Source organism: Oryctolagus cuniculus, chromosome 9, assembly GCF_964237555.1.
Source record: "Oryctolagus cuniculus chromosome 9, mOryCun1.1, whole genome shotgun sequence".
Taxonomy (NCBI): domain Eukaryota; kingdom Metazoa; phylum Chordata; class Mammalia; order Lagomorpha; family Leporidae; genus Oryctolagus; species Oryctolagus cuniculus.
The window spans coordinates 99,586,218-99,601,512 of NC_091440.1; the positions used below are offsets into that span (position 1 = coordinate 99,586,218).

A 15,295-nucleotide genomic window follows, 5' to 3' on the forward strand; every position below is an offset into this window, starting at 1 on the left:
GCCACCCCTGTGGGAGACCCAGATGAAGCTCCTAACCTTGGCCTGGCCCAGCTCTGGCCATTGCTGTCATTTGTGGAGTGAACCAGCAGATGGACACCCTCCCCCCCGCCCCCGCCCCTCTAACTCTGTCTTTCAAATGCTTAAATCTTTTTTTAAAAGTAAATGTTGAACATTTTTTCATGAACCTGTTGGTCAGTTCTGTGACTTCCTTTGAGAAAAGTATATTTAGCTCTACTGGATTATTTGTTGGTGGTGTTTGTTTTTGTTATTTAGTTGTTTAGGTTCCTTATGTTTTCTGATTATTAACCCCTTGTCAAGTGTATAGTTACAAATATTTTCTCCCATCCTGTAGGTTGTCTCTTCACTATGTTGATTGTTTTCTTTGCTGTGCAAAAGCTTTTGTTTACTGTGCTTTTGAAGTCTGATCTAGAAAATCATTGCCCATTCCAATGTCCTGAGTTGTTTCCCCCATGTTTTGTTTATTTGTTTGTTTGTTTGAAAGTCAGAGTTACCGGGCAGGGGGTGAGGCAGAGAGAGATCTTCCATCCTTTGATTCACTCCACAAATGGCTGCAATGGCCAGAGCTGGGCTGAGCTGGGCTGATCTGAAGCCAGGAGCTTCTTCTGGGTCTCCCATGTGGTTGTCGTGGCACAAGTATTTGGGCTGTCTTCCACTGTTTTCCCAGGTGTGTAATCAGGGAGCTAGGTCAGAAGTGGAGCAGTCAGGACTTTGAAGCACACCCAAATGGGATGCTGGTGCTGCAGGTGGTGGCTTTACCCACTACACCACAGCAGCTACCCCTACCCCTGTGTTTTCTCCTAACAGTTTTTGTTTTAGAGATTTATTTATTTCAAAGAGAGAGAGAAGGAGGCAGGGAGGGAGAGAGAGAGAGAGGGAGGGAGGGAGGGAGACTGAGCATACTCTTGAATCTGCTGGTTCACTCCCTAGATGTCTGCAACATCGAGGGCTGGGCCAGGCTGAAGCCAGGAACCTGGAACTGCATCTGCATCTCCCACATGATTGCAGGACCTAAAGCCTTGGGCCATCTCACTGCTTTCCTAGGCACATTCACAGGGGACTGGATCAGAAGTGGAGCAGCAAGGACTGGAATAGGCCGCCTGTTTGGGAATGCCAGTGTTGCAGGAAGTAGCTTAACCTGTTTTGCCACAATGCTGGCTCCCCCTTGAGATATATTCTGACCTAATTTGTTCTGAGTTTTATCATGAAGGGATGTTGAATTTTACCAAAATCCTTTGTTGCTTCTATTGAGATGGTCATGGGTTTTTGTCCTTCATTATGTTGATATGGTTTGTCATGTTTATTCCATATGTTGAGTCATCCTTGCATTCCTGGGATGAACCCTGCTTGATCATGGTGAACCATCTTTTTTAATGTGCAATTGGATTTGATTTGCTAGTATTTTGTTGAGGATTTTTGCATCTGTGTTCATCAAGGGTATTGGCTTGTAATTTTCTTTTTGTTGTTGTGTACTTGCTCAATTTTTGTTATCAAGGTAGTGCTGGTCTCAGATAAATTTGAAAAAATTCCCTCCTCTTTATTTTTTTAAAAAATAATTCAAGAAGGAGTAATGTTAATTCTTTAAATGTTTGGTAGAATTCAGCAGTGAAGCCATCTGTTCCTGGGCTCTGGTAAGACATTTTTTTGTTGCTGAGTCAATCTTGCTATTCTTTAGTCTGTTTAGATATTCTGTTCTTCGTGTTTCAGTCTTGGTAAGGTATATGTGTCTAAGAATTTGTCCATTTCTTCTAAGTTTCAAATTTGTTGATATATAATTATTCATAGTACTCTAACAGTCTTTTGTAGTTCTGTAGTGTAAGTTGTAATGTCTCCATTTTGGTCTCTTATTTAATTTGAGTTATTTTTTTTCCCCTTGGGCTAGCTATTTTTTGGGCTGTTTATCTTTTCAAAGAACCAGCTGTTTGTTTCATTGATTTGTTTGTTTTTTAGTATCTGTGTTACTTATTTGTGCTGTGAGTTTTATTATTTTTTTCCAAATTTGGATTTGATCTTTTTGTTTTTTTAGTTCATGGACTGCAGTGGTTAAGTTGTTTGAGATCTTTGTGAGTTTTTTTTGATGGCTCCCTTGGTTGCTGTAAACCACCTGCTTAATCTTGCTTCTGTCATATCCCACAGGTTTTGGTATGTTGTATTTCTGTTTTCATTTGTTTAAAGAAATTTGTAATTTTTTCCCTCTATTGATTGTTCAAGAGTAAGTTTAATTTCCATGTATTTGTGTGGTTTCTGAAGCTTTTCTTATTACTGGTTCCTATCTACATTGAGGTCAGAAAAGATCCTTGATATGATTTCTGTTATTTTAAATTTGTTGAGACTTGTTCTGTGACCTATCATGATCTGTCCCAGAAAATGTTCCACGTGCTGTTGAGAATATGTATTCTGTAGCTGTTGGATAGAAAGTTCTATAGATGTTTGTTAGGTCCAGTTGATCTAGGGTGCAATTTAATTCTGCTGGTTCTTTTTTGACTTTGTGTATAGAGTATTGTCTGTTCCTGAAAGTGGGTGTTAAAAGTACCCTACTCTTAATTGTATTGGAATCTTTCTCTCCTTTTTGGTCTGTTTTAATATTTGCTTTAGGTATCCAAATGCTCCAGTGTTGGGCACATACATATATATAAGGGTTATTTCCTCTTACTGAATTGAGCCCTTTATCATTATATAATGACATTCCTGGTCTCTTCTATTGCTTTTTGTTTAAAAATCTGTTCTATCTGACAGAAATATGGCGGTTCCTTATTTGTTTTGGATTTCACTTGCATGGAATATCTTCTTCCATCCTTTGACTTTCAGTCTGTTTGTGTCTTAGAGGTGAATTAAATTTGCATAGTTAACCTTACCAGTGAATTTTCTACCTTCTGATAGTTTCTTATTACTTGTTAGTGTCTCTTTCATGTCTTGTAACACAAGTTTGGTGGTGATAGATTCTCTGAGCTTTCGTTTGTCTAGGAATGTTTTTGTCTCTCCCTCATAGCTGAAGGATAGTTGTGCTGGACATGGTGTTTTTGGCTGGCAGCTTCTTCCCGGCAGTGCTGTGAAGGTCTCATCTTACTCTTTTCTTGGCTTGTGAGGTTTTTGCTGAGAATTCTGTGGTCAGGTGAATTGGCAGTATTTGCTGCTTTTCTCTTGCAGCTTTGAGAATCCTCTTTTGGAGAACTTGACTCCAAGCAGGGGGTAGACGTGGGGTTGAATTTGACTAGCAACCTTTGAAGTTTCTATACCTGGATAATTGTATCTTTCTCTAGATTTGGGATATTTTCTGTCATTATCTCTTTGAATATGCTTTCTACTGCTGTGATATTCTCAAATCTCTCTTAAGAGGGATTCAAATCCTAATATCTGAATATTTGCTCTTTTCATGCTATCCTATATTGAGTTGTTTTTCTGTGTTCTCTTGAGTTTCCTCAAAGTAGCTATTTTGAAATCATCATTCAATCATTTGGAAATTTCAAATTCTAGATAAGTTGTTTTCTGGCATTTATTTTGCGCTCCCCCCCCTTTTTTTTTTACTCCATGAAAGTTCTTGATGCATGTTGGTGTCCAACATTGTGCTTGAATAATTAGTTACAGTGATCTGGCTTCATTTGTGGTTATCTTTCTAGTGATGCTAAGCAGTCTGTTTTCTCTAAGCCTATGGACACTTCTGCTATTTCAGCACCAGATAGAAAGCACCCTAAATCATGATTTGCTACAGGTCTGCTATTGGTATGTTTTTACTCCTTAAACTCAATTTGCCCTAAATCTGTTGTTGATGTATTGTTCAGAATGAACCGGGGAAGTGCCTAAAAAGGGGTTTTCAAGTCCTGCAAGCCTCTTCCTGAACTTGTAGTAGGCTCAGACTCCTTATTCTGAGTCCACGAATGCCATAATGCTAGATCATATCCAGAGCTCTCAGGCCACCAAGACCACTGAAACCTGGGGGTAGGACCAAAGCTCAACCTGCTGTGGTCTCTGCTGCTGCAGTGAGCTCACTGCCCAGTCCTGTGCCTATCAGCTACTGGAAGACTGCTAAGCCAGGGCCACAGAACTCTGCCGGGCCCTGAGGCAGGTTCAGAGGCTCTGTCTGCAGGATTGGCCTGGGGACAGGAACTGTTAGAATCTGTTCAGTGCTGAGTTTTATCAGCCTGGCACTAAATCCCAAATAGTCCTGTGATTCCATGCTGTCTGCCCAAAGACCTAACTCAATTCAAATCTCCCATGTTAGTGGCAGCAACCCAGCCACTTGCGCTATAACTTGTCTCCCAGAGTCTGTATCAGCAGAAAGCTGGAGTCAGGAGAGGAGCTGGGACTTCAACCCAGATACTCCACTATGAGACCCGAGTGTAGTAACCAGCATCTCAATTGCTAGGCCTGCTCAGAAACTGAACTTTTTATGCACATGGTCTTAGTTCCTGAAAACTAAATTTAGGTTTACATTTATAATGGTGCTAAAAATAACTGAGGCCAATTAAATTAGAATACTATACATTGCACCAGGGGATGAGAAGAGAACATTATAATTGAACACAGACATATCTATCAAGACTAGCATTTATGGATATACATAGAGTCCTGGAAATTTTCATCAGTGTTTGAAAATTTATGACAAAAAAGAACAAGCAGGATAAGTCCATTCTAGTGATCACTATTTCAGAAGGATTAGCACAAAGGGACATAGTAGGTACATTTTGTACTTCAAAAAGCAAATTTGATGTGAAGAAATCACTCAGGGTTGCACATGTAATATGTGAACCTTTAGGGAATTTTACTGATTATAAATCAGTGGGGGTTCCATAGTGGACTTAACTTTTTGTCTCCCTTTGTGAACTGAGAGCAAAGAATAAAGCAAATGAAACTTTAAATTTAAACAGCTAATGGGAGGATACACAAGGTGAGCATTTGCTTGCTATAAATGATGATTTACTGAAAAAAAAATATTTGGGACACAAAAATCATTAGCATTCCCTTTCCCCTAGTGTTTAACCTGTCTGTGAGAGCAGAATGTCGAGGTGTCCTGTTACAGTGTTCTCCTGTGTGGGTCCGCCTTGCTGTGGCAATGCAGCTGACCAGTACTTGAAAACTAGCCACGTCCAGTGACACAGGGGTCATTTCTTGGGTGCGAAGCAAGGAAACAGTTTAAAATGAAGTGTGCTGTGGCCTTGCTGATGTATCTTCCCTTTCGGAGAAGCTTTTTCTTACAGGAGTGGGGGAGATACATAAAATTGTTTATAACTACTGAAATAACTAACTATGAGTTTCTGAGTTGGATCTTTGTTTCTTTCCCCAGAAAACTTTTTTTTTTTTTTTTTTTTTTTTTTTTTTTTTTTTTTGCGATTTTACCAGGATAGCCAGGCCCATGTGAGACTAGGAAGAGTGTCATGGGTAGTTAAAAACATTTAGGTGGGTGGGTGGGTGTTGTGTGCCTGTTCATTTTATGGTCTAAAATCCAACAGACCATTGCTAAGATGTTTGAATTAGGCTGTATCTTAAGCTTATAAATGAACATAACTTTGGTTAAGCTGTGTTTCTATTCTTTGTTTTCCAGAAGTTGTAAATAAAAACATAGCTATTTATGTTGGTGTTTGACTGACTGTATATGAAGTGACTTCAATTTGACAGTATGGGTGAATTATCTGTTGAATATGCCACTAATTGAAGGATAGTTAGGAAAGTATAGCTCTTTGGCTCAGTATTTATACCATAAGAATGTCATTTTAAAACAGTAGCGAAAATCACTCTGTTACATATACATATAATTAATTAGTATAGAAACTCAATGTATTCTTTGTGAAAAGGGAGCATTTGACTATTTTGTCTGCATGTGGTAGCACAGTAGCACTTTGATGTCATAGCAGAGCGGTGTACACATTCTGAATGACTTTGAAGATGTGAGGATTGATTTGTCTGCTTCCTAGAAAATAAAATTCTTTTGAAGTAACATAGAGTAACAACATTTTCTTTTATTTATTTATTTATTTTTTGACAGGCAGAGTGGACAGGGAGAGAGAGAGACAAAGGTCTTCCTTTGCCGTTGGTTCGCCCTCCAATGGCCGCTGCAGCTGGCGCGCTGCGGCCGGCGCACCGCGCTGATCCGATGGCAGGAGCCAGGTGCTTCTCCTGGTCTCCCATGGGGTGCAGGGCCCAAGCACTTGGGCCATCCTCCACAGCAGAGAGCTGGCCTGGAAGAAGGGCAACTGGGACAGAATCCGACGCCCTGACCGGGACTAGAACCCGGTGTGCCAGTGCCGCAAGGCGGAGGATTAGCCTAGTGAGCCGCGGCACCGGCCAATTAGCAACATTTTCTAAGGTTAATCTCAATAATGATGATCTTTCCCAAGTTCAGAAATTTCAGTATTTTGTTCTCTCAGTCCATAAAATCTTAGGGACAATTTTATATATCTACTTGTACCAAGTGATTGTACCATTGGTCCTCTGTACCCACATCTGTGAATTTAATTCAAGTAACTGCTGATGGAGGGTACTCAGAAAAACCCTGAACATACACATTTGTTCTTCTTACATTATTCCCTGTAGTGGAACAACTATTTACATAGTATTTACATTGTATTAGGTATTATAAGTAATGTAGAGGTATTTAAAGTATACAGGAGAATGTGAGTAGATTATTTGTAAATACTGTGCTATTTTATATAAGGGACTTGAGCATGCACAGATTCTGGATTCCTGAGACTAGCCCCCCATAGATACTGAGGGGTGGTTATACTATTAACAGTAGACATTAGAAATCTAGATTAATGTTTTGGCATTGTTTATTTTATTGCTTGTTAGAAATAAGTAAGGATTGGCTAAGTTAACAGTAGTAACTCTTTGCCTCAAATTTTGGATTGAAAGATAAAGAGAGAGAGTTTTGATAGAGTGTTAAGAAGGCCACATCTTTCTTAAATTGTTAGGCTTCACTTCCTTTGGAGGTAGAGGAAGATCAGTCCTTTTACAGTGTCAGTAAGGGGACAGACATTGGGTGCATTTATTAAGAAATTGCCACGGTGGGGCAGGGGTGTTGTGGTGCAGAGGGTTAAGCTGCTGCTTGCGATGCCAGCATCCCAATATCACAACTCTGGTTTGAGTCCCAGCTGCTCTGCTTGCTATCCAGCTCCTTGCTGAGTGTTTCGGAAAGCAGCAGAATATGGCCCAAGTACCTGGGCTCCTGCCATCCACATGGGAAACCTAGATGTAGTTCCAAGCTCCTGGCTCCAGCCTGGCCCAGCCCTGGCCCTTTTGACCATTTCGGGGAGTGACCCAGCAGATGGGAGATCTCACTTAATCACACTTGCTATGTCTTTCAAATAAACAAATCTTTAAAAAAAAAAAAAAAAAAAGATACTGCTTGGGCCACCCACATCCAATATCAGGTGAGTTCAAATCCCTGCTCTGGTCCTGATTCTAACCTATTAATCCAAACCCTTGGAGGTAGTAATGATAGCTCAGTTAGTGGGTCCCTGCTAGCTAAATGGAAAGATCTAAATTGGGTTTTGAGCTCCTAGCTTCAGCCTGACCCAGCCCCAACTGTTGGAGGCATTTGGGGTATGAACCATAAATGAGGGAGAGCTCCCTGTCTCTTTGCTTTTCTAAAAAGTTTTAAAAAGATAAACCTACAGTTGGGGAAGTAAGAGAGCAAAGAACAGGAAACAAGTGGTATAGTGAAAGGAATGGGCACAGTGGCTGGCTGGTGATCAGTGGCAGTCTTTGTGCACATGGCAGCAAGTCTCCGCTGCTTAGCCTTGTTGTCACTAGACCCCCCATGGGGTAGGAGTGAAGGTCTTTGTCTGAAGGAGATCCTTGCTAATTTGTAGTCTGATTCTTCCTTTACAATTTTACAACTAAGCCATATTTTTCTCTACTAGATTTTCCGACAGTATTCTCAAACCAAGCCAAGGAAGAGTTGCTATACAAAATGTGGTAATAGATTAGAACTGCTGAGACCTCATTAATTGGAAGGTAGATCATATGCCTGGAATTTTTCCCTCCATCTCATTCTGTCTAGCAGAAGCAAGTTAGTTCAGGATTATGTGGTCCTTGTGATGTGAGCTCTCTGAGAGACATTAGATTGACAAATTTTCTGAGGAAGGACTCCCAAGTCCCCTGAGCCCCTTCCCTCTAGATGAAGTGAGGAGAAGGAAGAAAAGGGAGCTCAGGGATTTACATGGCAGTTAAGGCAGGGCTTTGCCATCTCTCCAGCGTGGCTTAGTCACTGTATTAGCTTTTTGTTACTACCTAACAAGTACCCATGAGGAGCTGCTTACAAAAGAGAGAGTTTATTTTGGCTCACAGTTTTGGAGATTCACAGTCCAAGATTGGGTGGCACCATTGGACTGATGTCTGATGAAGGCAATGGATGGCAGAATATGTGCAGAGAGAGGGGAGGGTTATATGGTAAGCCAGGAACCAGGGAGAACAGCTAGGCCCTTCTCAGCCCTTATAACCAACCCTCTTGTGAGAAGTACTTTCTGAGGGCACACCCCAGTGAGCTAAAGACCTCCTACTGAACCCACAAGGAGCGCCGCTCTGCCCTGAATCCATTAGCTGTTAACTGTTAACATAAGACTTGTGGACCAACCCCCCAGTTCATGGGTTTTGGGGAGACACCCAAACTATTAGCAAGTTGTAACAAACTAACTCATGGATGATTGCCTGTGGAGAGGATCAAGGTTACATACCACCCTTTGTGGGGATGCTAGGGATGTATGTACTCATTTGTAAAGAGCTTCGTGTCATTTTATTTGATCCTCCTGTTTCCTTATGAAGTAATTGAACTACCATTATCTTCATTTTCTAAATGAAGAAACTGAAGTTTGGAGGCTTTGTAATTAATTAAAGTGTATACAGCTAGTTAATATCAGAGAGCCAGATTTTCTGACTCCTGTACTTTTTGTTTTCTACTTCATCAGATTTACTGTGGTTATACCAGAAGAAGTAAAAACAGGGAGTGAAAGATGTTTTAGCAACAGGCACAAGATTGTAATTTCCTATAGTTCCTTTTTCTACTAACAGGAGTATTTTTTTTAAGATTTATTTATTTATTGGAAATGCTGAGTTACAGAGATCTGCTGGTTCACTCCCTCAAATGGCTGCAATGGCCTAAAGTAAGCCAATTTGAAGCCAGGATGAAAGGAGATTAATATGTGTGGAGATTTGGGCCCCTTACCTTAGCTGTAGCCAGTTTGAAAGAAAACTTGAAACCAGTCTTTTAGGGCTTCTTCTTCTTCTTCCTCCTCCTCTTCCTCCTCTTCCTCCTCCTCCTCCTCCTCCTCCTCCTCCTCTTCCTCTACTTCTTCTTCTTCCTCCTCCTCCTCCTCCTCCTCCTCCTGATCTGAAGCCAGGAGCCAGGTGCTTCTCCTGGTCTCCCATGGGGTGCAGGGCCCAAGCACTTGGGCCATCCTCCACTGCACTCCCGGGCCATAGCAGAGAGCTGGCCTGGAAGAGGGGCAACCAGGACAGAATCCGGCGCCCCGACCGGGACTAGAACCTGGTGTGCCAGCACCGCAGGCGGAGGATTAACCTATTGAGCCGCGGCGCCGGCCTTAGGGCATCTTCTATAAGCCTGTTTATTCTTTCCTTTTCCTAAGAAAAACCCTTCATTTAAGAAATAACTTTTTATCAGTCTGTTTTTAAAGAATTATGTACACAAAACACTATACCTTTTGAATATATTTATCTTCTGAAAAATAAATGATTTTTTCCCATTATAAAAACAGTGTGGGAAGAGATGGTTGTTTTCAAACAGTGTTGCCGAATTGGCAACTAAAACTACAAAAATGTTTGAAAATACTCTTCCTTCAGGTGTGGGAAGGTCGATGGCGAGTAATCCCTCATGATGTGCTACCAGACTGGCTCAAGGATAACGACTTTCTTTTACATGGACACCGGCCTCCTATGCCTTCTTTCCGGGCCTGTTTTAAGAGCATTTTCAGAATACACACAGAGACAGGCAACATCTGGACACATCTCTTAGGTATGTATTATCAGTGTATATTAAATCGGTGATTCACTTTATTCCCCTTATTTTTGTGTATTTGACAGAACTTTAAAAATGCATTGGAGTCACCATTTTATTTCCTGAATTTCTGTGGTGAATTTTTGCACTGGTTTACTGTTTATTTAGTTTGCACTATGATTTTATTACAACTAACCATATTTTTCTCTAGTAGATTTTCAGTGCCTTCAAACCAGGTCAAGGAAAAGTTGTTATACAAAATGTACTATATTATTTTAATGAGCATTGAGGGAAAGATATTATTTAATGGAAGTCAAAAATGCTCATCGTTAAACATCTATTTGACTTGAACTAGAAAGTAAACTGTAATTTTTTTTTCCTATTGTGATTGTATATCCAGGAAAAAATACAGTGGAGGAAAGCATAGTCGTTTCAACAAATAGTCTTGCTGCAGCAACTGAATGGAAAGGATATGGAGAAATGGAAACAGTTGTGCATTGCAAGTAGAAATGTAAAGTGGAGCAGTTCCTTTGGAAAATAGTTTGGCAACTCCTCAAAAAGCAAAATAGCTACCAACAGTTCTTCTCCTAGATATATATATACTCAAGATAATTGAGAACATGTTTACACAAAAATGTGTACCTGAATGTTATAGCAACATTATTCATAACAGCTAAAGAGGAAACAACCCAGATAACTACCAGCTGGGTGAATGGTAAACAAAATACAGTGGGATATTATTTGGCCATAAGAAGAGATAAACTGACACATGCTGCAGTGTGGGTAGATTTGAAAACATTTGCTAAGAGAAAGAAACCACACACAAAAGACCACATGATATGAGTCCATATACAGTATCCAGAATAGGAAAATCCATAGAGACAAGGTGGATTGGTGAGTAGGTATCTAGGGCTTGGAGGTAGGAAATGGGAGATGACGAAGAGATACAGTATTTCTTTTAGGGGAGATAAAAATGCTTTGGAATTAGATAGTAGTGATGGTTGTACAACCTTGTGAATGTACTAAATAGTTTCTGGTCTTACTCCATTTGACTTATATTTCTTATACACATTTAATTTCCAGTATGCCTCCAAGTTCCTGCCTGTTAGTATAGTGGGAATATAATAGAGAATCAAATCAAGTTTGTTGCTGACTTATTTGAAAGGCAGAGTCACAGAGAGGTAGGGGTTGGGGTAGGGATAGGGATAGTGGCAGGGGCAGGGGCAGAGAGAGAGGTCTTCCATCCACTGGTTCACTCCCCAGATGGCCGCAACAGCCAGAGCTACGCAGATCCAAAGCTAGCAGCTTCTTCTGGATCTCCCATGTGGGTGCAGAGGCCCAAGGACTTAGGCCATCCTCCACTGCTTTCCCAGGCCATAAGCAGGAGCTAAATTGGAAGTGGAGCAGCCAGGACCCGAACTGGCGCCCGTATGGGATGTTGGCACTTCAGGTAGCAGCTTTCCCCACTACTCCACAGCCCTAGGCCCCTGTTGCTGACTTTTTTTTTTTTTATTTTTTTTTATTTTTTGACAGGCAGAGTGGACAGTGAGAGAGAGAGAGAGAGAGAGAGAAAGGTCTTCCTTTGCCGTTGGTTCACCCTCCAATGGCCGCCGCGGCCGGCGCGCTGCGGCCGGCGCACCGCGCTGATCCGATGGCAGGAGCCGGGAGCCAGGTGCTTTTCCTGGTCTCCCATGGGGTGCAGGGCCCAAGCACCTGGGCCATCCTCCACTGCACTCCCTGGCCACAGCAGAGAGCTGGCCTGGAAGAGGGGCAACCGGGACAGAATCCGGCGCCCCGACCGGGACTAGAACCCGGTGTGCCGGCGCCGCTAGGCGGAGGATTAGCCTAGTGAGCCGCGGCGCCGGCTGTTGCTGACTTTTAATTCAAGGATACTTTTTAAGTAAAATGGTAAAGTCACCTGGCAACTGTTTAACTTCTAAATTTCTGTGCCTGCCTTCTGCAAGGTGACCCTTCTCTAACATTAAAAACATTAAATATTAAGGTATCTTACTTTGGACAAGAAGAGTTTAAGAACAGGTTGTAGGCTGGTGCCGCGGCTCAGTAGGCTAATCCTCCACCAGCACACTGGATTCTAGTCCCGGTCGGGGCACCAGATTCTGTCCCGGTTGCCCCTCTTCCAGGCCAGCTCTCTGCTGTGGCCCGGGAGTGCAGTGGAGGATGGCCCAAGTGCTTGGGCCCTGCACCCCATGGGAGACCAGGAGAAGCACCTGGCTCCTGGCTTCGGATCAGCACGGTGCGCCGGCTGCAGCGCGCCGGCCGCAGTGGCCATTGGAGGGTGAACCAACAGCAAAAGAAGACCTTTCTCTCTGTCTCTTTCTCTCACTGTCCACTCTGCCTGTCCCAAAAAACAAACAAACAAAAAAAAACCAGGTTGTAAACTGCCTGAATGGCATTTTACTGTCTTTAAACCTGTCATTTCGTGGACCAGCTGATGAGGACTGGAGAAGCAGTATAATGCTCCTTGATAGTTGTTGGTGAAAGGAAGAAGGCTCTGTTTCTTGGCCATGGTTAGAGGTGTTAGGGTTCACTGAAGAAGCAAAGCTAAATGGACCTTTGACAGCTGGGCTACAACGTATGTGTCCAAAACTTTATACATGAAATTTCATGCAAGATCGAGAGATAGAAGTAGACTCAGTCTTCTAGGAAGTAGCAGCACTATCTGGTTTAGTTTTGGATTTTGCCCTTAGATGTCTAAGTTTTTTTTTTTTTTTGGACAGGCAGAGTGGACGGTGAGAGAGAGAGAGACAGAGAGAAAGAGAAAGGTCTTCCTTTGCCGTTGGTTCACCCTCCAATGGCTGCCGCGGCTGGTGTGCTCCGGCTGGCGCACCACACTGATCCGAAGACAGGAGCCAGGTGCTTCTCCTGGTCTCCCATGGGGTGCAGGGCCCAAGCACTTGGGCCCTCCTCCACTGCACTCCCGGGCCATAGCAGAGAGCTGGCCTGGAAGAGGGGCAACCGGGACTAGAACCTGGTGTGCCGGCGCTGCAAGGCGGAGGATTAGCCTAGTGAGCCGCGGCGCCAGCCTTGATGTCTAAGTTCTTATATTCTATATATTCGTTTATGAAGCCAAAGTGTGTATATTTGGATATATAATGTTTGAAGTAAACTTAACATTTTGGATAAGAGTTAATTGAAAAATTATCTCGGGGAACTTTAGATTTGGGTATTTTGGAGAATTGAAAAACAGAATTAGTATGAAACATGATCTCTTCCAAAGGATGACATTTTATCCATCTCCTGTGCTCTCTTCCTAGGTTGTGTATTCTTTCTGTGCCTGGGGATCTTTTATATGTTTCGCCCAAACATCTCCTTTGTGGCCCCTCTGCAAGAAAAGGTGGTCTTTGGGTTATTTTTCTTAGGAGCCATTCTCTGCCTTTCATTTTCATGGCTCTTCCACACAGTCTACTGCCACTCAGAAGGGGTGTCCCGGCTGTTCTCTAAGTAAGTATCTGTAAAGTGCGAATTTTGGTGTGTGTTAGAGGCAGAATTCAGATGCCATCTGATAAGAACTTTTTTTGTTGTTTTAAAATTAAAGTCAGCATGTCACAGGGGTTTAATTGGAACTTGTAATGGGCAGTAATTTTTTTAATATTAAATGGATTTTCCTTTTAAATCCTAGACTGGATTACTCTGGCATTGCTCTTCTGATTATGGGAAGTTTTGTTCCTTGGCTTTATTATTCTTTCTACTGTAATCCACAACCTTGCTTCATCTACTTGATTGTCATCTGTGTGCTGGGCATTGCAGCCATTATAGTCTCCCAGTGGGACATGTTTGCCACCCCACAGTATCGGGGAGTAAGAGCAGGTAAGAGCATGTTGAGGTTTTACTCAGAACAAAAAGCCTGTTATTTTCTGAACATTGCATTATGTATTTATGATGCAAAGGTGAATAGATCGTAGTTCCGTTTGTAGAGGGGCTTTTAATGTAGTAGGCACAGGAGAAGTAGCAGTGTTTATCAGCTCTCTTAAAGCATTTAGAAATGAGGGGCGAAAGTGATTGGATAAGATGATGTACTTTGGGCAGTTTTATTTACTCAAGTTTTTGGCCTACACTGTTTATAAGGCTGTGGCTTTGTCACTTATAAAATAAACAATGATTTCTCCTACTCTTTTAGGTTGCAATATGTTTTTGTAGTGATTTTTTTATTGTTATGTTTTGTATTTTTTTTAAAGATTTATTTTATGTACCTGAAGGACAAAGTTAGAGATTGATCTTCCATCCGCTGGTTCACTCCCTGATTGGTTGCCACAGCTGGGGCTTGCCAGGCTGAAGCCAGGAGCCAGGTGTTTCATTTGGGTCTTCCACATTGGTGCCAGGGGCCCAAGCGCTTGGGCCATCTTCTGTGCTTTGTCAGGCACATTAGCAAGGAGATGGATCAGAAGTGGAGCAGCCGAGACTTGAACTGGTGCCCATATGGGATGCTAGCGTTGCAGGCAGTTGCTTAACTTGCTATGACATACAATGTTCCCTTGTTCTGTATTTTTAATTCTAAATATGGAATCTGATTAGGTAAATAAGGCTTGGCCTCAAACTGATTGTGTTCTGTTAAAGTAGGTGCAATGCAGGGTGAGTGTTACGGCGTAGCAGGTAAAGTTGCCTCCTGCAGTGCCGGCATCCCAGATGAGTGCCAGTTTGGGTCTTGGCTGCTCCGCTTCCAATCCAGCTCTTTGGTATGGCCTGGGAAAGCAGTAGAAGGTGGCCCAAGTCCTTGGGCCCCTTCCCCACATGGAAAGACTTAGAGGAAGCTCCTGGGTCCTGGCTTCGTATCTGTGCAGCTTCGGCCGTTGTGGCCAACTGGGGAGTGAACCCAGAGGATGGAAAATCACCCTCTCTCTCTGCCTCTCCTTCTCTCTCTGTGTAACTCTTTCAAATAAATAAATAAGTCTTAGGGGGAAAAAAAAAACAGGTGCAATGAATTTGTTTAAAAAAAAAAAAAACTGTTGTAGCATAGTGGGGTAAAGCCACCACCTGCAACACTGGCATCCCACATGGGCACAAGTTCAAGTCTCAGCTGCTCCACTTCTGATCCATCTCCTTGCTAAGTGCGCCTGGGAAAGCAGCAGAAGATGGTCCAAGTGGTTGGGCCCAGGGGAGATCTGGAAAAAGCTCCTTTCTCCTGGCTTTGGATAGGTATAGCTATGCTAATCTGAAGCCAGGAGCTTCTTCTAGGTTTCCCACATGGGTGCAGGAGCCCAAGGACTTGGGCCACCTTCTGCTGCTTTCCCAGGCCATAGCAGAGAGCTGGATTGGAAGTGGGGCAGCCGGGACACAAACTGTCGCCCATATGGGATGCCGGCACTGCAGGCA

At 42.6% G+C, this 15,295-nt stretch overlaps 1 protein-coding gene across 6 annotated transcripts in view; it reads left to right on the forward strand.

The window, feature by feature from the left end:
- ADIPOR2 (adiponectin receptor 2) overlaps window positions 1-15,295 on the forward strand; it is a 104,613-nt gene that overhangs the window by 79,857 nt on the left and 9,461 nt on the right. For all 6 annotated transcript variants that reach the window (XM_017343434.3, XM_070049276.1, XM_017343435.3 and 3 more), the window contains 3 exons: window positions 9,811-9,982; window positions 13,240-13,426; window positions 13,605-13,792. In XM_017343434.3, the coding sequence (XP_017198923.1) occupies window positions 9,811-9,982; window positions 13,240-13,426; window positions 13,605-13,792 (547 nt within the window). The remainder of the gene's footprint in view (window positions 1-9,810; window positions 9,983-13,239; window positions 13,427-13,604; window positions 13,793-15,295) is intronic.